At 36.7% G+C, this 24721-nt stretch overlaps 2 protein-coding genes across 8 annotated transcripts in view; both read left to right on the top strand.

Annotated features, from left to right (window-relative positions):
- The window catches only part of LOC115620487 (tolloid-like protein 2), a 77739-nt gene that overhangs the window by 36680 nt on the left and 16338 nt on the right, over positions 1-24721 (top strand). The window lies entirely within an intron of this gene.
- LOC115620488 lies at positions 301-13872 on the top strand. 2 transcript variants are annotated; one of them, XM_030513726.1, is made up of 2 exons: positions 301-660; positions 13038-13872. In XM_030513726.1, the coding sequence occupies exon 2, from the start codon at positions 13203-13205 to the stop codon at positions 13311-13313; it is 111 nt and encodes a 36-aa protein (XP_030369586.1). In that variant the 5' UTR covers positions 301-660; positions 13038-13202; the 3' UTR covers positions 13314-13872. The 2 variants fall into 2 exon arrangements, with proteins under 2 accessions (XP_030369586.1, XP_030369584.1); XM_030513724.1 differs by having other exon boundaries at positions 301-716.

Below are 24721 nucleotides of genomic sequence, written 5' to 3'. Positions count from 1 at the left end.
AAAAATACAAAAAGGAATAAAAGAACAGAAAAGAAGAAAAGGAAAGAGAGGAAAATCATAAATTCAATTTGATTTGTTTAAGATTTATTGGATATGTGTGTGCAAAGTGCGTCCAAGACCGCCACAAATTCAAATGGGTTTGCTCGTTGAAAGCTCTGCACCGCCACTGCCACTGCCACTGCGAAGGAGTCGTGGCATTTTCGTGCTCTCAGAGAGAACATCTGCTCGCCAGACATTGCTGTTTATATGGCGTTCCAGTGCCCGAACGCTTTCAGTCGAATACAGTCGGCCGTGCACACCAGTCGCTTGAAAGCCAACACCGCTGCAGCTTCAGCAGGCACGCCATTTCGAGTCGAGAGTCGCATTTGAATTCGAGTGAACATCCGCCTTTGCTAATCGTGAGACGCGCGCTTTACCGTTAGCGCCTCCTGCACGTCCAACTCGTATAGCTCTTTACAACGCCCTGCAAATCCAGAACACACGCCTGAGGCATTGCCGCCTTTTCGCGCTGATTTGAACCGCTTTTGCACACTTCTGTGTTTATAGTTTGCATATTTTTCGAATAATTTTTCGGTTCACACTCGTATGTCTACGCAGACACGTCGCGCTTTCACGAATTTCGTTCGCAATCCTTGAACTACAGCAGCTGCATTAAGTCAAGTTCAGTCCATAAACTTAGATCCAGACAACGGAAACATAAAAAAAAAAATACAAATGTGAATATCATTCTTAAATAATTTGGCAGTTTGCTAGAATTTGCTGAAAATATTCCACAAACAATTTTAAACGCATACTTATTAGCAAGAAATGTTAAATAGTCCTGCTAATAAATCGTTGAAGTTTTTAGAAGGTTCCTACAAACTCCTACATATCGAAATGTCTGTGCACACTTGAGGTTCTAAAGTTTCTAAATAAACAAATATGTGATCGCTTTTATCTAATTATATTAACAACTTTAGCTCGTTCCTGCGTTATCTCTGTTGCGAATTATTTTAGCCATTTACCTCGATAAGCCCACTCCCTGTTCCAAGCAGATTTGCAGAACTAATACTTTTGCCTGGCAAAGTAACTAATTTACGGAAAGGGCAATGAATGATAAATTAATCTTACATATACTTGTACATATGTTATTAATCTGCCAATGAATTCCCGAGAACACTCAATTATACACAAGGAATCTGAATATTAATGCTGACACAGGGACAACAAGCTGCGACACATTTGTTTTTCAAACATATTTGCACTCACACATCCAAATGCAGATATGAAATAGCAAACAATGCATCTTAAAATTGTTAAGGGATTTAGCGCGTGGCTATCATTCCTATTCTTTTGTAAAGTAAACATACGTACTCGTACATGCGAGAATTGTGATTGCTAAAAATCGCATTGCTAGCGAAGAGAAAGTTATAATATAATACGAATATGTCGAAGAAGCAGCTTGAGTGACATTGTCTGGTCGCACAATAGCAATTCGAGGCTATACTGGACAGGAGGTATTGTATGACGATTCCTGCCTAATTGAAATGCATATCGTCGATTGTAAATGCATGAATAATTCTTCATGAAAAGAAGCTACTACTTAGGAATGCTCGCTCTGAGTTAGCGAAGATTCGAACTTATCAAATGTTTTGAAAACCAGAGAACTACATTAAAGCTATTTAATACAAACATCGAAACCTATGCCGCCTTTTCTAAAAACGTTTGTATTGAGAAAACCGTGAAAGCTCCAATTTTGCATTATTTTATGAAAAATATTGAAATACTTAAGACTAACTAAATATTATTTCCTTACTCTTATGCCCGTTTATATTTGAAGGACTTCTTATATTGATTTGCTAGTATTCGCATCAAAATTGTCTTGCCTTACACTTTAACATAAGCTTAGAGAACAATATTATTTTGAAAATGTATACCTTCATATATATTTTTTTATACCCTGTATATTCTGAATCAGCATGACGAGAGAAACTATAAAAGCTAGAATAACCAAAGTTGGCATCCAGATTCTCCTAGGTCCGAGAAAGGACGAGTTTCTTTTATTTTTTTAAATTAGCCTAGGTTGTACAATTATTAAAGTTGATGATAACTTTGACATTTTTCAAGAATGCTTCCGAGAACCTGCACAAAAACGAACTCACATCTATTCATATTTGAGAATATCGACGTTGAAAATAAATTCCTGTATCATAGGGATTGATGAATCGTTGTCACAGTTTTAACTTAAAATCGCAGATTGCCTCTTACAATATTGTTGACTCATTTATTGTTGTCATTTGAAAGGCATTTGAAGTTAAAATTAGGTATAAAATATATATATATATATATATATATATATATACATATACAAGTATGATCTATATAAGGGAAATGTTGAGATCGCTTGGACACCTATGTGTGTGTGTCTTGCAAGTGATCAAAATTGCCGAAGTGGAATGGCATGAAATCTAGACGTGCCAACTGTGTAAATAGTCGAGAAATATCAAAGGGCTTGTTTGCTCTGCGCCGAGGTGATAAGCAAAAAGCCAACTAGACATACGTACGTACCTTCACGCAAATATAATGCAATAGGACGGGTCGCAAGCACGCACGCCGGCCTGTCTTGGACTTCGAACCCTTTGTCAGTAGAACATTTCGCTAGGAATCTGGCTGCGCCCTAAATCAATGTAAGCTCCAATAGCCCACCAATCTCTCTGTTTGTTTTCCCTCGCTATTCACTCCTGCAGGTAATAGAGAGATAAAATTTCCTACGTGTTGAAAATGTTAACACACAACAAAAAAAAAAGGAAATCGTTTGACTAAGCGGCGAGCAGAACTTGCGCCTAAATAATTTATTCACTTGTTGTCGCAGCAGTTTTATATGCATCATTAAAATATTTCATCAAAGAGTAGCACAAGTTGTGGGCTGGCTTTGTTGACTAACAGCTAGGATTTTAATAAATTTTCCCCAGCTATTTTTAAATGAGACCCCACTTACTTAACTGTAATACGCCGACATAAAGACGAGAACGCCCAATGCCACATCCCACCTCCGGCTCATATGACGGCCTATTATGTTGCAGCCACAGCTGAAACTAAGCCCATAGAAATAATGCTAAACGTTTGGGGTCACCAACGTAGTTGGCCCCGCTACGTTTGGTGGAATCAAATAGCTGGTTTCGCTTTTTGATTAATTCCGGCGGGTTGGTTTTGTTTTCAACTTTTGTAGCAAGCCACGGGAAAATATTTGTATACTTTTGTGAAAATAAAACGCAGAATTATTATAATTTTGCATCCACTTTTCATCACTCACGTCCTACGCTGCGTATGCGCAACTTTTAGAACGAAAACTCGAAATTAATTAGCGCCCATGTTGGTTGACTGCTCATGCACATGACTAGGCGCTCGCCCAGCTGTTGTGCTTGTTGTTGGAACCCTTGTTATTGTTGTTGTTGGTGTTTTTTATTCTACGCAACCTTCGAATTGCTACAGCCTGCTCCCGCTTAACTCAATTGCCCCACCGTATAATTTTTGCTATTTACCCTGTCATGTGATATGAAAAAATGTAGTAACTTTTCATTACATCAACTTCATGACTGCCAGTTGGAAATACAAACTTTTTAGACAGCACCAGCAACAGACACCCAAAGAGAATACCTTGAAATTAAAATTAGTCTGCTCTAATGAGTCCCTTCTCAAAAATTGCGAAAGACAATCTTTTGATGTTGACCCCGTTACGGGCGTTGGCCAATTTGCTGCTTAACAGATTATTAATTTCTAGTTGAGGTGCCCGCAGGAAGACTACTTAACCATTGGGAGTGACAGGGCGGCAAGATCTTCTCAGAGATTTAAAGAAGTTAAGATAAATGCTTAGCAGTATATGAACTGACTTAGCTAGGAATTACATATTGAATTACAATAACCATTAAAATCAATCGAAAATTAAAGTATTTTGTCCCTCAAATAGTAACCTGCAAGATATTGCCAAACTCGATTTTACTGATTGGTTCGAGCATAAAAGATACTGGAGCGAGCTGTGGGTCATCAATTAGTGGGCCATATACGAATGAACATTCAACCGGACACAGGACTTTGTGATTGATATGCTAGCATATTGATTGTCTTTTCTAATGCTCACATTTCCAATCTACTTGTATGTATAAACGAAGCAAGCCAACGGTCCAACCGACATTCAAGTCACTTCCACTTAACTGCAGGCAGTCAATTTTTCTAACGCCCGAATTTGGCACGCAGAGGAAATATGGTGTACTGTGAAGAAGCAACATTTATAGCGAACTTTCGACGAGCCAAAAAACTTTTTTACATTACGAATTTATGAGCTAAGTCAGTCGTGCTTGCATTGCCGTGCTGATAAGGGCGAATAGTTCATATAGTACTGGCGGAAAAGAAAAAACAATGACGTTCATTTCAACGAAATTCATTAGCCGAGCATTTAATTTGGCCTTTTTGGCTGCGCACAAAAGTTTCGTGCACATTACATATTAATGATTATCGATAAATATAGAGGAGATGGGGGCGATAGAGAACAACCGAAATGTAAGTGGGCGGGCAGCGGCGGAAATATTAAATTTGCAATCTGCTCATGGCACTTCAGATAAACAAAATGAACAGCAATGAACAATAAATGGCAAAGTGCAATCGAATAAATCTAAATAGTAGCTCCTGCGGCGTAAATATGGTCTATTTTTGGAAATAATAAAATGAAAACAAGTCGAAAGTTCGATTCTAATATGCCCTGCCCTGAATTGTATTCAATTTAATATTAAACAATTTTTTCCCTTATTATTTTAATACCCTGTGCCCAAAGCGTATACCTGTTTAGTGCGTATGAATGTAACACACCGAAGGAGACGTGGCAGTCGCAACAATGTGTCCAGGTTCAAGGTTCAAACTTGGTACAACATACACTTTTTCTTTCATATAAATAAATGGTTATGTCATAATGTCTTCTCCTGTCATACTGATGAAGAAGGTATACACGTCTCCCTCTGAGTGTTACAAAAACTGAACAGAGATTCGAATGCGCTTTTTCCTTCGGGCGATTCCTATAATCCGCTTAATACCCCTAACAAGCTCCACAAGTAACACTACTTATCACTGCTATTTTGTGCTGTACAGTATTGGAATAGATAAACTAACTAAATAACGCCAGTTACAAATAATAGCAAACTGGTGGAAAGCACCCTTTCTCCATTATCGAAAAACCATTTACATGACCTTCCTCAGACTCATAAAAACTTGCTGACTTAATAATTCCCGAGAAACGTGCGCTCAGGCACCCCTTGCCTTTACAACGCCTTTTATGTCTCCTACCAGATGTTACACTTACTTGTAGTATAAATGATTACCATATACACATTGTATGCAGGGTATTAAAGAGCCGCTCAAGTGCTGGACGAATCAAAATAAACTTCTGAAAAATCACTGTTGCCCAACAAGAAGAGCATGTGTGCAACATTTCCAACGCACCACCGAAAATAGAACGTAAACAGAAATTTTTGAATAAATTAATTTGAAATGTAAATGGGTAATTACAACAAAGACCATCAAAATTGAACCGAGGCCGATCTAATTTGAGTTTCAATATTTCTGGAAATTTGATTTGACTTGCAAATAAAAAATGCATCTATATAAATTTAAGTTATTGATGGGCCCACTGCAAGGACCTTGAATCACAAATTTTGTATCCCTCTGCCAATTCGCTATTATTTCTTCGTTTTAAATTAGAACATGCTTATGACATAAAATATGCTTTTGTGTGGCATTCTTGTAAGCTTTAAAGTAAGAACGCAACATGCAACAGGGCGGGTGTTGTTGAGTGGCAGGGACAAGGGCAAACGCACAAAGAAGCTATGTCGAGGCTACATACATATACATATTATGTACATAAGTACACACCCAGCTATGTACATACATAAATCTTCTCCATGCATGCAACACTGCACGGGAGCGACGAAAACGGCAGACGCTTGTCTCAAACTAAGACAAAAGAAATACATGGAAAATCAAGTTTAAGTGTAGCACAAGGAATATATAGAAAGCGGAAGCTCACCCACACAGTCACACACATACATACAAAGGTGGTCCAGGTATAGGAAAAAAAAATCGCAACTGCACGTTGCTGCCCAAGTCGCCAAGTGCCGACTAAACAAGTGCAATTATTTTAATGCACTTTTGACTTTTGACATTGCTTGCATCTCTTCTCTTCGCCCCCTTTTCACTCACCCCTCTCTGCTGTGTTGTAAGACAACAGATATAGCATGAACAAGAACAGCGACGCGCAACCTTAAAGCACTTTTAAGCATTTATGTTGCCATTGTTTATACATAGGCCACCGCATATGCCACTTGGACGGTAGGGCGGGGCCGCAGGGCCGCTCAAGGTCATGGGAAAAGTGAATGCTGCAGTTGAACTTGAGCTAAGATTGCAGCAGGTCTGACAATGGCTTGCCTTAAATTTTGAATGCAATTACGTGGCGTATGCGCAATATTGCAAATGTAAACAACCTCCAACGATGCGATGTGTCGCTATTTCTTGTGGTAATGTGTGGACTCTGCACGATTTAAATTACAAGATTCAATAAACACTTAACTTTGTTTGTTTAATATACAGAGTAGAGTATTGAAAGGAGATTGATTTTGTCAGACTAGACCAAGATAATCCATTTTCAGTTCGTTGGCAAGGAATACTAACGGATAATATATTACAAGTATTTCGGCACTGCTGGTTCTTTCAATAAACTGCTGCAAGCATGTGGAAAAAAATATACAAAAAGGTAAAACAGAAAGAAATTAAAGAAAAATAAAATAGAATTCTTCACCCCTTCCACTAATTTATAGAATTGCTTATAGCAGCAATATGGTTTTTGACATTGTCTTCTTCCTAGTACTCATGTGGAGCTCTATAGCTCGAGTATTTTTTCGTTCGTGAATTCGTAAATGGTACTGTCTGATGGTTCGGTAAATTATAACATAAATTTACTATGGAGTTAGAAATTACAAATTCAAAATACAAAAAACTAAAAAAATTAAAAAATAAGACTTAACGCATTCATAACGGGTTAAAGATAATGTTCTTTGGAATATATGTTCATGTTAAATACTTTATATTATGTTCAAATTTTTAAATACGTGGGTGCATCGACTTTTTATTTTTCAAAAACTTAAATATTTATTTTATTTAACTATTGTTTTTTCTTTAAATAAGTGAAGAAATATATAGCCTAACTAGGGCGTACAGATTCAGGTTTGTTTATTTCTTTGTATAGTATCTGTATAGTTAGTGGTTCCGTTATTACTAAATTGTTTTATTTGCATAATATGTTGCTCAGTTAAGTGCTCAAAAATGTCCTGATGTATGAGAATATTTCAATCAAATATTTTAAGCACAACTTAATCTAAATCACTGCCTCTTGCCGGCATAATTGAATTTATGTTTCAGAGGATACCCCGAGGCAGAGCAGAAAGCCGCAAAAATGTTGTCAACGTCACCGGCAGGCGGTACACTCGATATAGAGTTGGGGTGTAGATGTCACTTGATGTATGTCTCCCGCCCCTTGCGACTCTTGCGTCATTGCTTTAGTTCTTGATGGCACATAAATTTCGCCGCCTCCTTGTTTCATAACAACTACGAGAGATTGCTGCGTCACCAACACAGCTCTAGCACTGCCTTAACGGCTCATGGGCCACATCGACGGGACCCGACTGTAAAAAGTGCGTGAATGTCCCTGCTCCTGGAAGCGGCGCATAAACAAATTTTTGCAAATGTGCGCATAAAACTTACGAAATCGCACACATTTTTCTGACTTCCAAGAAACTGTTAGTAACATGCCTGCCCTTGTGGTTGCTGTTCTTACTTAAGATTATACTATACGTGTATATCGTATCCTTAGCTGTGTGCGTGTCTTGCCACCATGGTGCTTCGTCGCCTTCTCGCTGAGCATTTGGGGTGTGCGCTAATTTAATTAAGGCCTTTAGACCGACAATATGTGTCAGTGAAATGTGCTGTAAATCTTTCAAGTGTCTGTCTGTAAACGATTTTATGAGTTTTTCTCCCCATGCCTTTTGCCATATTACCCTTCAGCGTTCACAATTTGAAATATTTACCAGCAATGAATATGCAAAAGTATATAAAAGTGTGCTTTATCACAGGTTACAGCTTTTCAGTCTCAGTGTAAAAGTAAAACGATTTAGATGTGATGCAAAAAAGTCAAAAATAACTTATCTTTACAAAAAAAATAAGACCAATGCTACGAGTATCAACATCTGCCAGTTGTTTGCGAGAGACACAAATGTATAAATTATGCAAAATCCATCACTCCCAAACAAAAAAGCGGACTCAAGTCGACTCAAGCCTTTAAAACATCAAAAGTTGGGCTGAATGAGCGGAGCGAACCCTGCACACATTTGTTTCAGCAAATGCCGCGATGCCATTTCATTAATATTAATTGACCAACTTAAGCTGGCTGTCAAAAAAGGCCAAATTAGCCGCCACCTAACTCACGCAAACTATGCGTTTATTTATAGCTTCGTCCTTATGGGCACCAGTGGCAAACCCCCGACCTGGCATGAACAAAAAATAAAAGCAAAAGCTCATCGGAACACAAGCAATGAATAAAAAGAAAGCAGAAATATAAACATAAATAACGGAAGACATTAGCGCACGCGTAAGCCAGAAAATAAGAAAGAAAACGTTCACAAATTTAAATACTGGCCTCACCTTTTGTTATCAGCCGGAGCCATAAAATCGGGAAACAGCTTGAAAAATGAGCAAATAACGGGATACTGCACTGCAAACGACATCGACATCGATAGCCCCGTTAATAATGGAAAAAGACTACAAGATTGTCCACTCCATGGCCAACACGTTCGTGTGTTGTGGCTCAAATTATGTTCGTGAGCAGAATAATTAAATTGTTAGTTATAGGCACACGCACAGTTGAGCAGCAGATGAGCAAAAAAAAATAAAATAAAAAAATGACTGCTATATCATCTTTAAAGTCAAATATTAAAGAATAATTAAAACAATAACATTTAACATTTGACGAAGCTAAATAAATATTGCAACTAAGCCTGACATTACAACCATTTTTGAAATTCCAGCGAAAGAAGCTATCTTCATCCATATATAATAATTCATTAGAATGTATTTGTTACCCATTTGTGACCCACGGGTGTTGCAACACCAGCAGATGTTTGACAAAGAGATCAGACTGATTGGTCTTGGTATACTTATTGTTAGCTACTCATACCTGTAATATAATAATTTGTTTTGGTCAAATTTCTCACTGCCTATTTATTCGAGGTTTTATGTAATATTTTGAGGTTTCGCTTGCAGCTACAATTGTTGTGGAGCAGGGTATATCTTTTCAAGAAATAAGTTGCATTGCTAGACTTGCGTTTTAACTCGCAGGCTTGTACTAAATATCGTTTGTACTTGTAGTATGGTTTAAGACATCTTCATTAATAATTTATTATTATTATAATCCTCTTCATTTATTCAAATAAGATTTGAATATTGAAATTTCAATATTTACACGTAGTTTTATCTATTTTTACCATCGATTATGCACCATCGTGTGTTTTAGTAAATATGAAGTGTGCACACTTAAATTTTTAATTTTAATATTAAATTATTAAATTTAAAGTGTGACGATATTAAATCACAAGTGGTGATGTGGAGACATGGGTTTGATTCACGCCAAAGGTTTATTTTTTATAATTATATTAATAATAATAATATAATATTTTTTACACTATTTTGCATAACTCTACTGATTTTTTAACTCTTTTCAATATTGACATTTCCGTGGTGCATATTTCATTTCTATGTATATATACAATATTTTTTTGTATAGAACCATTTTTATACCCTGTACCCAAAGGGTACAAGGGTATATTAGTTTTGTGCGAGTGCACATGGAACACACAGAAGGAGGCTTGGTAGACCCCACAAAGTATATATATTCTTGATCATATATATAGCCATGTCCGTCTGTCTGTCCGTCTGTCTGTCTGTATGAACGCAAGGATCTCCGAAAGTATAAGAGCTAGAATAACCAAACTTGGTATACAGATTCCCCTGAGCCCGAGAAAGGACGAGTTTGTTCATTTTTTCTGATCCACCCCCCCACTCCCCCCCTATTAACGATTTTCTATAACTCCGTAATTCTTGGAATTTTAAACTAAAATTTGGTAGACACATCCAGTTAGTAATTATATATCCGTATACCAAGTTTCATTAAGATAGGTTAATCAGAAAAAATGTTATAGCCATATAACCAGGCTCAATGCACACATACATACATATGTACAAGTACACAAACACGCATTAGGCACGATTCTGATGTAAATGTATGTATGCATGCATGGAATATTTTATATTTAATTTAGTTAATTAATTTAATTAAATTAATTTAGTTAATTAATTTAATTAAATTAAATTAATTAATTAATTTAATTTCTTTTTTGTGGGGTGGTACAGGGTATTTGAGAGTTGAGCCTGCTCGACTTTAGCATTCCTTTCTTGTTTCTTTTTGTTATTATGAATTAATTTGCTTGATGTTAATTTTATGCCTTTTAGTACACGGATATAGTTTGAATCAATATTAATATTGAAAGCGAATCTGTTGCAATATGTATTTATACCACACAACCGCCGAAAACCGAGTTGAGAATTCTAGTCAATTGAAATTTAATATATTTCTAGTATATCGATAGTAAATCGACTACAAAAAACTTCAAATTAAAGTTGAGAAAAATATTATAATTTACTATGGAATATAGTAAATTTAACTATTTGTTTTTTGAAGTGTGTGCATATTAATATTTAATATGGTTCAACATTAAATTGAATATGACACACTTTAATAATGAAGTTTTACACTTTATTTTGAATATTATTCATATTAAAATCACTAATTGAATATGTTTTTAGTAAAATCTACGATGTTTATTTTTGATTTGAATATAAAATAGTAGAACATTAAAATGAATATGAAAATATTCATCTGTACTATGCAACTTTTTTATCAGTGTAGTAATTAATATTTATTTATAAAATATCATTTTGCATTTACCATCCAATATTCTAAACCTTCGCCTTCTTCACCTGCATTTGGTCTTAAAAAATATTTTCATATTATTATAATTTCATTTGTCCTCTTTATATTTGATTCGACTGTAATTTTGAACTGTCTAAATGTTTGTTTGGACAAATATCCGCATGCATCACTTACAAGAGCTTTTGATTCGAAGTATGCATCCTTTTAAAAGCGATAGTCGCGAGTCTGGGAATTGTTATCTTTTCATTCAAAAACTTCTTTAGAAAGTAAAACATCGATGCAATGATATTAACATCGATGTTTGTTCCGCCGGTATGGCAGAGAATATGCAAAGGTATTTACTAGTTATGAGGATAAATATGCACTAAGAGAATATGATTTCTTAGTATCGACAAAAATACAAAATTGTACAAAATTAGAGCTACTGGGCTCATATACTTTCTAGCTATAACAGCTTATCTCGTCAAACTAATCAAGAGTACAAGTTGATATATATTTTACCCTTGTCAATTGTAGAATAATTAAAATTTTTAACCTCTTTCATAAATGGTTGGAAAAAGACACAAAGTGTATCAACATGTGTATCAAGAAGGATAGAAGTAAATAAACAATATGAAAACATTTACCTGTCTCTAGTTTACTTATACTTGTTTGCTTTAAATCTTGCGATTCAATGACTGCATATTTTATCAATTTATTTTTTATCCATTCAGAGCAAGCTCCATGTATTGTCCTCGCATTTCTTGTCGATCTTGGATTGATTTTATTCAATAGAAGCCATAAAATTATTGAATTGGCTATTGACTTGACTGTCTTTGTTATTTGTCTGATTAATTCTCCTTGACAACTCTTTTAGAGTTTATATTGTTAAAAAGGTATGAAGCACTTATTTTGTGTATGCTCCAATGGTGCGCGCGTGCCCTAAACTAATAACTGGAAGGTCCTGTCATATGTCGTTAAAGAAATTTAAATGTCAATGGTATCGGACATGGCCGGAATGTGCACACTTTGAATTGAATTTTTGTTGCTGACAACAGCTGCTACAATTTTTTGCTGGGCAACATTAGTTTTTATGTTCAATGTTGCTCACCTACCCGTTTTTTTTTTTTTTTTTCTTTTTTTTTTTGCAAATACCAGCCTGCAGCGGGCTGCGAGCGCTGTAGTGGAAAACCTATCAAAACTTTGCACTTGTGTTGTGTGCACGTTGTTTTTGTTTTTGTAGCTGGCGCTATAGCACTTCATTGGCAAAATGTCAACAGCGTTGGCCAACAGCACTACACGTTTTCATTTGGTTTTTCCCACACACACGCTCACTACTATTAAAAGAACATTCACAAAACACAATACTTATATTTGTATTTTTATTACATGTTTCTGAAACTTCATTTTCAGTTAGCAAGCACTTGTCAGGTTTTGTGACAATAATTGTTTTTACTTTGTGTGCCAAGTGCTCTTTTCATTAAGTATACGTCAGGTGTGCCAATTATGGCATTGCAAAAACTGTCATAACATTGTAATAAGCCTGGCTGACCCAATTCAAGCCCAGATTAAACTAGATAATGGGCACTCAAAAGTGCAGATGAAGGCAACAGTCAGTCAGTTGTTGCCTCAGGGCAGACGAACAAGCCCAAAACAGTTCCCACCCACACATACTCGTAGAGCGAACTTTATGGCTCACATTAATCATCAGTCACTCACTCACATGCACACGGAACTGTTGAACTAATATGATCGTTTTTGATTTTTGGCGATGGGCGACAAGTTTTGGGCTGTCCACAAAGGAACGACAGGCAGAGCTTACAATTTATGGCAGGTGATTTGTTTCAGTCGAGGGGTCGCAGCCAAACCGTGCGTATTTGTCAGGATATTGTGACAGCGTTGCATCGCCAGATAATTGAAGATAGATAGCCCAAGTGTGCACAGATATTGCGTGGAACCATCAACATTTATTTACACTTTTTTTTTCCATATATAGCCACAATAAAAAGCAAAAAGAACTAAACAAATCAAGCAACAACAAATACAAAATAATATATAAAGTGAAAGTGCAACCAAGCGAGTTCAAAAGTATTCGGTGCTAAGTTGGTCCCAACAAAATAAAAGTGAAATTAACCCACTGAGCGCCTTCACCGACAGTTGCATGAGTAATAGCGCCATGGTGGCCGTCGCCATTTGTTGCATTCTGGTGCTGCTTGCAGTCTTCATTGTGATCATCATAGTGGTGGGCCAGACGATGGGTGAACCTAAGTGAGATAAGCTTCAACTGGGACCCGGCAATTTCCCAGATGGATAACAAAGGCCCCCAAATTGTTAGTTTATGCCTAAACAATTTGCCAAAGCCAACACCACCATCAATGTCATTGCCACCGCCATCAACACAACCACCCAACCATGAGAGACAGAGAGAAAGAGAGCGTCCTACGGCGCCCTAGTGTCGAAGAGAGGGAGCGTCCCATCGTCAGTACCAATTGGCTGTGATGTGAAATTATTAGCATAATCCAAGAAAATTTTAACAAAATTGTTTGTGCTTCAAACATTTATCATCGCCCCATCATCACATGCATTCACGTTAATATCGACGTCGGAAAAATATATTAAATGATATATACTAGAACCCATGTGTGTTAAGTGTTGTTATATACAAAGATATACTCGTATCATGATATCTGTAACTCCCTCTCTCTATATAGTTATATGTATATGAATTTATGTGTAACCGAAACGTCATATGTCGCGTTTTTATAAAAGTGTTGTTAACAAATTTTTATTGATGTTTTAATGAAGTTGAATAAATGTATACACACGTAACAGAACTACTTATATTTATATAAATAAACGAGAATATTTTACGTAAACGCTATAATAATAATGATTAGCTCCCAGCGCAGTCCAAGAAGCCGCAGCATGTGTGCTGATGCAGCTCCACTACGCATTTTTAGGCCGTGTTCGCGCTCGTCTTCAGCGCGTTTTAAACGGAAACGCAAAAAAACGAAAACAGAGCAAACAAAATGGCGCCCAATGCTTAGAAATGAAGCTGAAGCGAATTACCGTAGAGTTTAAAGAATTAAACAACAATTACCTGCAATTAAATGTTTGAAAAATTCATATCGAACATAATGATCAGAATACTGCACTTGTTATATGCAGCAAAAGATTTTGAGAGCTGAGCTGACTGGGTTATTTGTGTGGAAATAATATGCATTTCAAATATTAAAAAACTACATACTTTCAATGTTTTTGATAAGTTTTATGTGTGAATTTTAATGTGCGTGTTAACTTAAATATTTAGACGGGTATATAACCGACTTTTAATGTGTAGTTTTATGGAAACCTATAAACATACTGAATAGCAAATATATGTAACCACATAACCCACAATTTTATCAGAAAACAATACTGAACTATTAATGTGTAGACCGAACTTGTAAGCCCCAAAACTGTAGAACTTTCTTGTTGTTGTTCAAATTCTTGTATCCAAACACGCATATGTCAAGCATACTTCAATGCAGTACAAATATCTGCAAAACAAATAATAATTTTGAAAAATAATATTGTAAAACGTACGTGCGCCATAACCATATAGAATCCATCTATTAAAGTAAATGAATAGTCGTATTAAATGAGTATATGAAGCATTCATTATTCTTTCAACTATAAATATCAACAACATTTTGCTGGCAACAATAACACACATGAAAAGGTAAGTGCCAGACACAAACTTTACATATATCTTCACATATGTAAATATGCGTGTGAGAGAAAATGAAGTATATATTTAAATATACTTAAGACATTCTCTCAAGACTTGGGCTACAATTTATAATACCCTTTGCTAGCATGTAGCTCTTATGGTTGTTGGTGTCTGCCCCGCTGATACCACTTTCATCATCAGGGTGACCATCTCTGCATGTGTGTCTCTCCTCTCCACGCCCCCTCTCCTCTCCACGTCACCCTACAGCAAAGTGAAAACACTATGGCGATGAAAATATGTTGACGATGGGTACACCTTTTGATAAGTGGTGCCCAGTCGTTATACGTATATACATTTTATTTATTGCATCTTCTCTTTACAACACATGTGTAACTACATATATTTGATATATATCTATATAATTTGCCTGCATCTTCTCTTTGAAAGACTGGTTAAAATTCTACAGGCGGCAAGTGATCAGCCAAGGCTCTAGTGAATAGAGTCAAGTAACTAAGATCAGGCTTCGGGATCTGTTGTTACCTGCAAACATGGACAATATGTACAAAAACTGTCCGCGAACTCTTTCTTCCTACTCCTATTTTATTACGAGTACTCGTAAATTTATATATTTTTATAATTTATATAAATTATTATTAACACCTTGTGCGTGTTTGGAGGAAGCAGTGCTTTTTTCGGTATATTTAAGACCATGTAGAAAAATATCTGAGCTGTACTCTCGGCGTTCAAATGCAGAATTGAAGAATTTTTTTTCCTGGCTGGGGATCTGCTTAGATCAGTTTCTCCTTGTCTTAATACACATGTAATAGCTGGACATAGTTTGTTGACAATCATTTTTAATGTATTTAAATGTAGTCTCCTTGTTATTAGAGCCGGTTTGAGTCTAAAGGGCATGTCTGTAGATTTATATACATACAAGTATTGCTCTTGTCAACAACTATAAATGCTATGTTGCCATTTGTTAGTGGAGAGTGATGTTGATGCCGATGTTTGTTCGATGTAATGATAGTCTCTATCTCCGGTGGCCACAAACATGCAAAAGGAATAAAATTCAATTCAAGAGCTCAAGTGTCTTTCAACTCGCAATTTACACGACTGTTGCTGACTTGCAAAGTTGGAAATGCTGATGGTGATGATGACAACGACGGCAAGAGCGACGATTACATTGCACTTTAGGTGAGCAGCATGCGACTCCATTTGCATAGAATCCTGGGGCGTTGCGATGATACTAGAGTCGAGCTGACAATGACAAAGTGACGGTTGAATACTTTTGTACAAGTATGAAAACATGTGCATATACGAGTAGAAGCTACTAAACCATAGCAGGAAGCTCAGCCCTTCCAACGAGAGCTGGAAAAGCTACACACATTGGCATTTTCAATAGTGCGTGTCCTTGAATAGGATTCGACATGTCGCAATATAAGCGTTGTGTTCGCACAGCCTTGTAAGAGTTCAATAAGATTAGAAGCATTTACTCGTCAGACTTGCAAGACGTGTGTGCAATGTACTTGTAGAATGAATCCATTGTTTAATTAATTAAGTAAGCTGGATCTTTTCAGTTCAAGTACACCAAAGATAATAAAATGCAAAGTGCACAGACAGCTTTTGTCTAGTTATGTTGCTTCGAAAGCCTAAGCACAGGATAAAAAAGGAAAGTAAATAAATGAAATAAAGGAAAAGCAAACTCCCTACTAAGTAGTTAAATAAAACTAAATATTGCCATAAAGATTGCTAATAATTCTGTTATGTTTAAGATCATTTATGATAACGTTATATCTTAGCTGATGGTTGTTCCAGGGTACTAAAAACTTAGCTCTACTTGTACCTTCCAAACAAGTTGTTTTTACAAAAGTATGATTCGATTGCCCATGTAGTTTGCATATATGTATATTCCTGCCGCTTATCATTGCACCCTTGCCCCCTATGTTCGCATACGCCCTGGTCTTGCCTCGAGCTGTTTGTTGTTACTACTAACATGACATTTAGCCAAATCGCTTGACAGCAGCGAGCATACTAAGCCTAAACAAACACAGATACCTACTGGTACATACACGTACATAAAACAAACAAGGGCCGACTAGAGAAAAGAAGCCATTTGCTAATGTATGTATAAGACGAGTACCTAGACACCAGCAGCACACAAGCCGCATGACAGACGAGTGAGGAGATGGTATGCTTAATAGCATCCAGGGCTGTTGCGGAGTATTTCCGTCTGAGAGCATCAAGTAATCATAAAGTGATGGAAATTCAATTTACACAATATTAAATATGGAAAACGGGAAACTTGCAAAATTCACAATGTTGCACACAGGCACACACACAACCAGACACAATCCCATGAACTGCGGCACTTTTGTGTTCGTTCGTCGGCAATTTGGCAGTTTTGTGTGTGGTTTATTATTATGCAGATTAGGCCAAGTTGGTTTACCTTTACCTACTTGTATTTGTACTTGATTTCGACGCAGATTCCAGCAGCAGCCATAAAACTGAGTTCCTGTGTGTGCGTATGCATAAAAACCCACTCAAACACACACACACACACACACACACACACACATTCGCATACACACACACAAGCACACAAAGAAACACGCATATGCATATGCAAATTACATTCCATTTTGAATTTGTTACCTTTTTTCCTTGATACCTTCGGTACGTGCGAGAGCACAACACAAATTTATGCGTAGCTCAACCTTATCACACACACACTCACATACACATACACATACAAATACACACGTACACAAGTGCTCACATATTCACGAGAATGCCCAGTCGAATTGGACTTGACGGCAAATGTCACGTTTTATGGCTGCTTTTGCATATTAACAATATTTTGCAGAATTCCATCGCCACCCACATCATCATCATCATCATTTCGTCAACACCGAGTCCATTTAACTTAGTCAGCTTTATGCAAATTGCAATTGCAGATTTTTCAATTTGCTTGTTTACGGATTGCAGCAGTGAAATCACATTAAAAGTTAATTACTTATGGAATGAAGCCAATAAGTAGCAGTGCACTGATTAGCCCGCAAACTGGTGGGTAACTCACAGTTCCCCGCCACGAAGTCTCTACACACAGCGCTCAGAAAGTACCCGAAAGCAATTAAATAGAGGAAATTGCACAATCAGACAGATAAATCGAAAATAAAGTAAGGGGACAGGTACAGACACATACTCATATGCAAATTGTAGACAGACTAATCGAAATGTGGGTGTGGCATGCCACCTGCTTGTAGGGGAAGTAAATTAGAGCAGCGGTCTGTGGTTCCTAGAAAATATAGTAAATCTAAGCTCATAATAACTGCACCACCCATTGCAACGTAACTTTGTGTAGCAGCAATTCTAGTTTTTATATGGATTGTGTGTTGTTTGAGAGGAGTAATAAATAGTGAAAAGTGTTATAATTATACCCTGAGCCTTTGCAATCGAATTTAGACTTTCATTTAATTCATTTCCGAATAGACAATTCTAAAAACATCTACCAAAACAATGTATCTAACACACATTCTTGATCAGTTTGATTAACGAAACTTCGTATCCAGGTTCTTCTAGGTTCAAAAAGTTACAAGCTTGTGTTTTTTACTAATTCCTGGAAAGGGTCTAAGATTTAAAATTTCAGCCACGGTTCTACATAGAATTTACACATAATTGCATCTAAGAACAAGTGGAGAAGCTAAAGTCGGGTGTCCCAATATTGAAATACTCTGTACATAATAGTAATAGAAATTAAAAAACCAAGAAAAAAATTCATCTTTATACCTCTCTTGGTGTTCGAACTCACGTTAAGGGGGTATAATTTTACATTAACATAGGAATTGTTTCTTTTTGAGTCTATGCGTGTCTATTCATGTCTATGTGAGCATGTATACAGTACAAAGTTTAACTAAAGAGAGAACACATCGTACACACACAAGGCACCTTTGTGCATGGTTTAGTGTCTAGCTCTTATAGTCTCTGAGATCCAGATGTTCATACGGACAGACAGATGGACAGACAGACAAAGATCGACTCGTCATGTCATGCTGTCTGTCAAATCTTATATACTCTTGTACATTTTATGTAAAGAGTATAATAATAAGTAAAAAAGCCACCCGACTGGTGGCCCGGCTTTGAAATACTCTGTACATATGTTTACAATAATTATAGAAAATAAAAACAAGAAAGGAATGCTAAAGTCGAGCAGGCTCAACTCTTAAATACCCTGTACCACCCCACAAAAAAGAAGTTAAATTAATTCAATTAATTAATTAACTAAATTAAATGTAAAATATTCCATGCATGCATACATACATTTACATTTACATCAGAATCGTGCCTTATGCGTGTTTGTGTACTTGTACATATGTATGTATGTGTGCATTGGGCCTGGTTATATGGCTATAACTTTCTTTCTGATCAACCTATCTTAATAAAACTTGGTATACGGATATATAATCACTAACCTAATGTGACTACCAAATTTTAGTTCAAAATTCCAAGAATTACGGGAGTTATAGAAAATCAGTAATAGGGGGGGAGTGGGGGGGCGGATCAGAAAAAATTAACAAACTCGTCCTTTCTTGGTCTCAGGAGAATCTGTATACCAAGTTTGGTTATTCTAGCTCTTATACTTTCGGAGATCCTTGCGTTCATACAGACAGACAGACGGACAGACAGACGGACAGACGGACATGGCTATATCGACAAGGCTTGTCATGCTGATCAAGAATATATATACTTTGTGGGATCTACCAAGCCTCCTTCTGTGTGTTCCATGTGCACTCGCACAAAACTAATATACCCTTGTACCCTTTGGGTACAGGGTATAAAAAATTAAGAAAATAAAAAAAAAATTTGATCGATTTTACCTCTCTCTGTATTCGAACTCACGTAAAGGGTTTATAATTGCACATTTACATAGCAATTGCGTCTGTGTGAGTGTATGTATGCCTATGCGCATCTATTCGTGTCTGTGTAAGCATTTTCGCAGTCAACCAAACAGCAACATCAACAACAGCCGCGGGCAGCGCTTGAGCAGCGCTGCAGCAGCAAATATATTTATGGCTATAAATTCTCGTTAAATCGGTCTATCATAGTGAAACTTGGCATACGGACACATAATAACCAACTGGGGGTATTTCCAAAATTAGTTCGAAATTCCAAGAACTACGGGAGTTACCATTTGCGGTGTAGAGGGGGGAGGGAGGGAAATTCCAAAATATACATTTTCTGTGTATTCACATAAGGCACCTGGAACTAAAATTTGGTGTTCCTAGGTCTTATAGTCTCCGAGATATAGGCGATTATACGAATGGAAAATCGGGAAAACCCCCATAGGGGGGAAGTGGGGGGGAAAATCAAAAAAATAAAACAAACTCGTATAGTATACACACATCACGCATCTTTGTGCAAAATTTGGTGTCTCTATCCCTTATAATCTCTGAGATCCAGGTGTTCATACGGACGGACAGACGGACAGACAGACAGACAGGGCTAGATCGACTCGTCTCGTCATGCTGATCAAGAATATATATACTTCTGTACATTTCATGTACAGAGTATAAAAACATAATAATAGACCTGTACACTGATTGCGTTTACAAATCTGCTCAATGCTTCGAATTATAAAAAATGCAAATTGCTAGTTGCATGCAATTACTTTTTATAGTGTTGTAAATGAAAGTGGGGCAGCATAGCAATTTGAAATGAAATCTTTGAGGTACAAGTTCCAGCTAAAGCTCAGCCGCTAGATGAAATCTATTGCTGGCTTGCCTCAAGGAGAGGATTGTTTAGAAACATCTCACAGCATTTTGTGAACGCTACGTTGCAATTGCTGTATGCTGAATAAGTACGCAGCATCTGACAGGATGGACACCTACTACTCCGTAAATTGCACGCCCCCAGCAAATTAATCCAAAAGATAGTCGTAGTATTGGACAATTGCTGCTGAGTCAACTGTCAATTAATCAATTTGCTGCCGCAACTGACTCAACTGTGCTGTCTAGTTGGGCTGGGCTGCTCAAATGGTGCTCATCAATTTAATTCGGGTGCGCGAAAACATGAAACAGAGAACTCTGCCGGGTTCGGCACTGGTTTGAGCATCTATTGCAAATGTTGGCACAACCTTGTGCTCAAATGTGAGCGGTGGCTGGCTGGTGTAGCAAATGTTTGCGTTCTTTAAATGAAATTACGCCGTATTTGATGGCGAGCACGAACGCGAAAATGATACAAAGATTTGCGGCACGCATATTTCATTTTTGCCATTTGTCTGTTGCCTACTTTTGTGCGTCCGGGCGCCATTTTAATGTCTCCCCAGCGTTTTGTTTACGAGTTCGTTTCAACAGCGGTATAACAGAGATTTACAACCATTTATTGAGCATAAGTGTTGGCAATTTATGAACCAGGCCGTGTTCATTATGGCTGACAATTTAAATCAAGCACACGCGTCTAACTGAAGCCTTTAAACATGGCAGACGGCTGAATAGCCGTGCTCTGATGTCACCATGAGCTCAGGCAGATGAATTTCAAATATGGCTGACGTTGAATAAGCCACATGCTCAGCTTTTGAAATAAAGTTTTATGAACCTTCAACATTTTTCCGGTGGGTTCAGAGAACCCATAAATCTTGGCCAGGACCTTTCTTAGTTTTATTGAATTATCAACAAACACTACCGAAAGTATGAGTGTGGGTGTGTATGTGATACAACGTCTGGCATAAAACTAAAAGAAATTTGAAACACGTGCGTCCCCCTACATATAAGCTATTACAAGATGTAAAGCAGAAGGAAGCGGGCTCATTTAGAAATGCTTATAAATGCTTCCCTTAATTTATAGTTTTACTTTGGAGAAATGTCCAATGCGGCATTAAAATATGCTTGTTTTGTTTTTTTCTACCTACGTATGTTTATGACTAAACCACGTGACTCACTTTACTCTCAGCTACGTAATTTTCATGACTCATTTAAATAATTTAATGCCGTCGTTGCGCGATTGACACGTAGGCTTGAGCCATAATTTGAGGAAAATAAATTGTGAACTAAGGTGTTATCTTCGTGTGGGTCGAAGCAAAATACCCTGCACTGTGTTCCTAACAATAAAAACTTGTTTCATTCTAAGTCATGGATCGCGAAGTATTGAGTCCGTACTATCTCATCTTTTAGTAGAAAGCATTTATTCCTTTTGTTGTTCCTTTGTTTGCTCGTTGTCATACATGGCTTTCGACTACATTCTGTTTTTTTTTTTCAAAATTTATTGTAGCGTCTCAGTTACCAGATAATTACTTTTAAGTTAATACTCTAGTTATTACATATTTATTTCTAATTTAATTCCATTTTTTGTTATATTCTCCTTAGCTTTAATTATTTTTATTATAATTTTTGTTCTTATCATTTTTTTCTTTTTATGAAACATACCCTTAATATGTTGTCTATGGGTGTTCTACAAATGAAAACAACAAAAACAATATACCCTCAGATTTCTCAGAAGGGTACACAAATCAAAAGAAGAAGCAATGTGTAACACATGGCCAAAACATTATTTGAAGCAATTCCATAGCCTGAAAGCACAGTAAGGAAAAGTTCGTCATGGAATATGACTAAAACGTTTACATATGAGGAAAATTTCAATGCCACCAATGTTGTTGTTGACACATGAACATAAAATATATGAGGAAGACAGAACTAAATGCCATTTTCTTGAATACAAGACCGAATTTTGTATATCATCGTAAATTTAACGTATTTGAGCACAAATCAAATAAACAGAAACTTTTTTCCAGTGCAGAGAAATCCCCAAAAACTTTAGACAAGCAACGAGAACCTACACCACAAAAGCCAAGGACACAAGTCAGTCAAATGCAGAGTAAAGAATAAATAAAATAGAAGAGAATAGAATAGAATAAAACGAAACCAATGAAATAGCATTTCATATTCCAGTTCGTAAACTTTTGCCACCCAATTCAAACAAGGCCATCTACTCTTATGTATGTACATACTATATATATAAATACAACAACATTTGTATAAATTGTGCTAATATGTACAAGTTGACTACGATTGAGATGGAAGGACCGTTCAGAGTTTCTGTAGTGCCAGCTACTACTATATCACGATTTGAGGACCCTTTATTGCTTTTTTGCATAAGTATTCGTATCCTTAGAACCAAATCTCGAATGCCTTATTTCAAACAACAATGTACTATAATGCTAAAGTGGAGTGGGCCCGACTCTTAAAAGCTGATAAAATTAATCCCTGTCCATGCGCTGCTGGCAGCGGTGGCGGACTTTGGTTCAACTACGAGTATATTCCATAGGTCTGAGGTAAATTTATGCAATTGAAAAAGTACGTCAACAAAAGTACCTATGTACCTTTTAAAAACTTGGTTAACATTTTAAATTGGACGACAATTTCTTTGTTTAGATTTGTTTAGATTTCAGCTCAGAGTAGCGCTTGGATATAAGGAATTCTATTCGAATATAAGAATAAAGCATAATTGGATCTAATTTCAAAATTGCTGCAGGGGAAGATATAACAAATATCAATATATATATTTTATGAAATAAGATTTAGGAAAAGTCGCTGATCACTGGCTTTTTCATAATTATTAATTATATGTCGAATATAATTTCGTGAAGTATAATTGTGAAGTAAACGAAGAGCCAATGGGTGGTCTTTCCCTCTAACATTTACATCCAATAATGATATGCTGAGGTGATTTGGCACTTATCAGTGAACGAAGTGTTATGCCAAACTCACTTCGTGTTCGATTTCTATATAGTTCAATGTATACGCACATTTAACCAAATGAAATTAAGCCTTTAAGCTGTGCTACCAAAACAAACTTTTTCAATGTCTGAAATCTTAACATTGACAGCATGCTGCAACAATAAAACAAAAATTCACACCAATACTAAAAGGGCACTAGATCAGGGTTACAGCAGTGCAGGCTACTTCAGAATGGCACTGACAAGTAAGCGTCTAAAATGCACAGATACGCACACACCAACACACATACTCGTACACTTATGGCTGATGTGCACTTGGCATCAATCAATAATTGCCCATTGAAAGCAGCTACTGGAAGAGGAGAGAAGCCGCCGTTAGCTCAGTTGCCACAGCGATTCGTTGTTGCATGTGGCTGAGTGTGCAGTGATTGATTAGCAGCATGCAACATGATGTGCTCCCATATGGAAACAATCACACAAGCATTCAAACATATTAGAGATGGGCTCGACCTCAAATCAATCTTTAACACACTCCACTTAGTCCTGACATTCGAAAAATATACCATCTTGCGAAAAATAGAACATCTTTCATAACAAACTGTAATTAATTGATATCAGTTAATACTTCTTTATAAATCAAATCGAAACGTTCAGATAGACAGAGCAATGGGTCATATCCTTTTAAAGTTTATATAGCAGCCAAAGGACAAGCATCTAACGTCGTTCCCCAATAAAATGTTTAACCAAAAAGTTAAACAGAAATCGGAAAGAATACAAGTGTGGTTGAATGATTGCCCAAAATATAAAATAGAAAAATAATGCAAGCATATCCCTTATTGGTGGCTAAAATTGCTTAACCATCGACATTATTTCGGACTAATCAAATTGCTAAAATATTTTATATTTCATTCTCATATATTGATCAAATATCTAGATTTTTTATACCGTCTTCTCAAATAAGACAGAGGGTATAATAGTTTATGTAACACACAGAAGAAGACATCGTACTTGTATATGTATGATCGCATGAAACCAGATTATTCTAGGCCAAGTTTGTTTGTATTCTTGATGATATGAGGCTATTGCAGTGAGGAACTGAACATTAGTTTATAGCTTGTCAACACTTCCTTGCTTTCTAGATGCAGAGCTCTAATATACTTACATATCGGGAGGTAGGCAGGCAAACAGGCTGGAAAACTGGCACGCAGACAGCTGACTAGACTGCATAATACAACGCTTA

The sequence above is a fragment of the Scaptodrosophila lebanonensis genome, unplaced genomic scaffold (genome assembly GCF_003285725.1).
Source record: "Scaptodrosophila lebanonensis strain 11010-0011.00,11010-0021.00 unplaced genomic scaffold, SlebRS2 tig00000024-arrow-pilon, whole genome shotgun sequence".
In the NCBI taxonomy this organism is placed as follows: domain Eukaryota; kingdom Metazoa; phylum Arthropoda; class Insecta; order Diptera; family Drosophilidae; genus Scaptodrosophila; species Scaptodrosophila lebanonensis.
The sequence above is the reverse complement of the archived record's forward strand: the minus strand, read 5'-3'. Positions and strand labels throughout refer to the sequence as shown.

Excerpts from the sequence above, each read along its gene's own strand:
- LOC115620488 (XM_030513726.1), top strand. The coding sequence starts at position 13,203 with ATGAGTAATAGCGCCATGGTGGCCGTCGCCATTTGTTGCATTCTGGTG.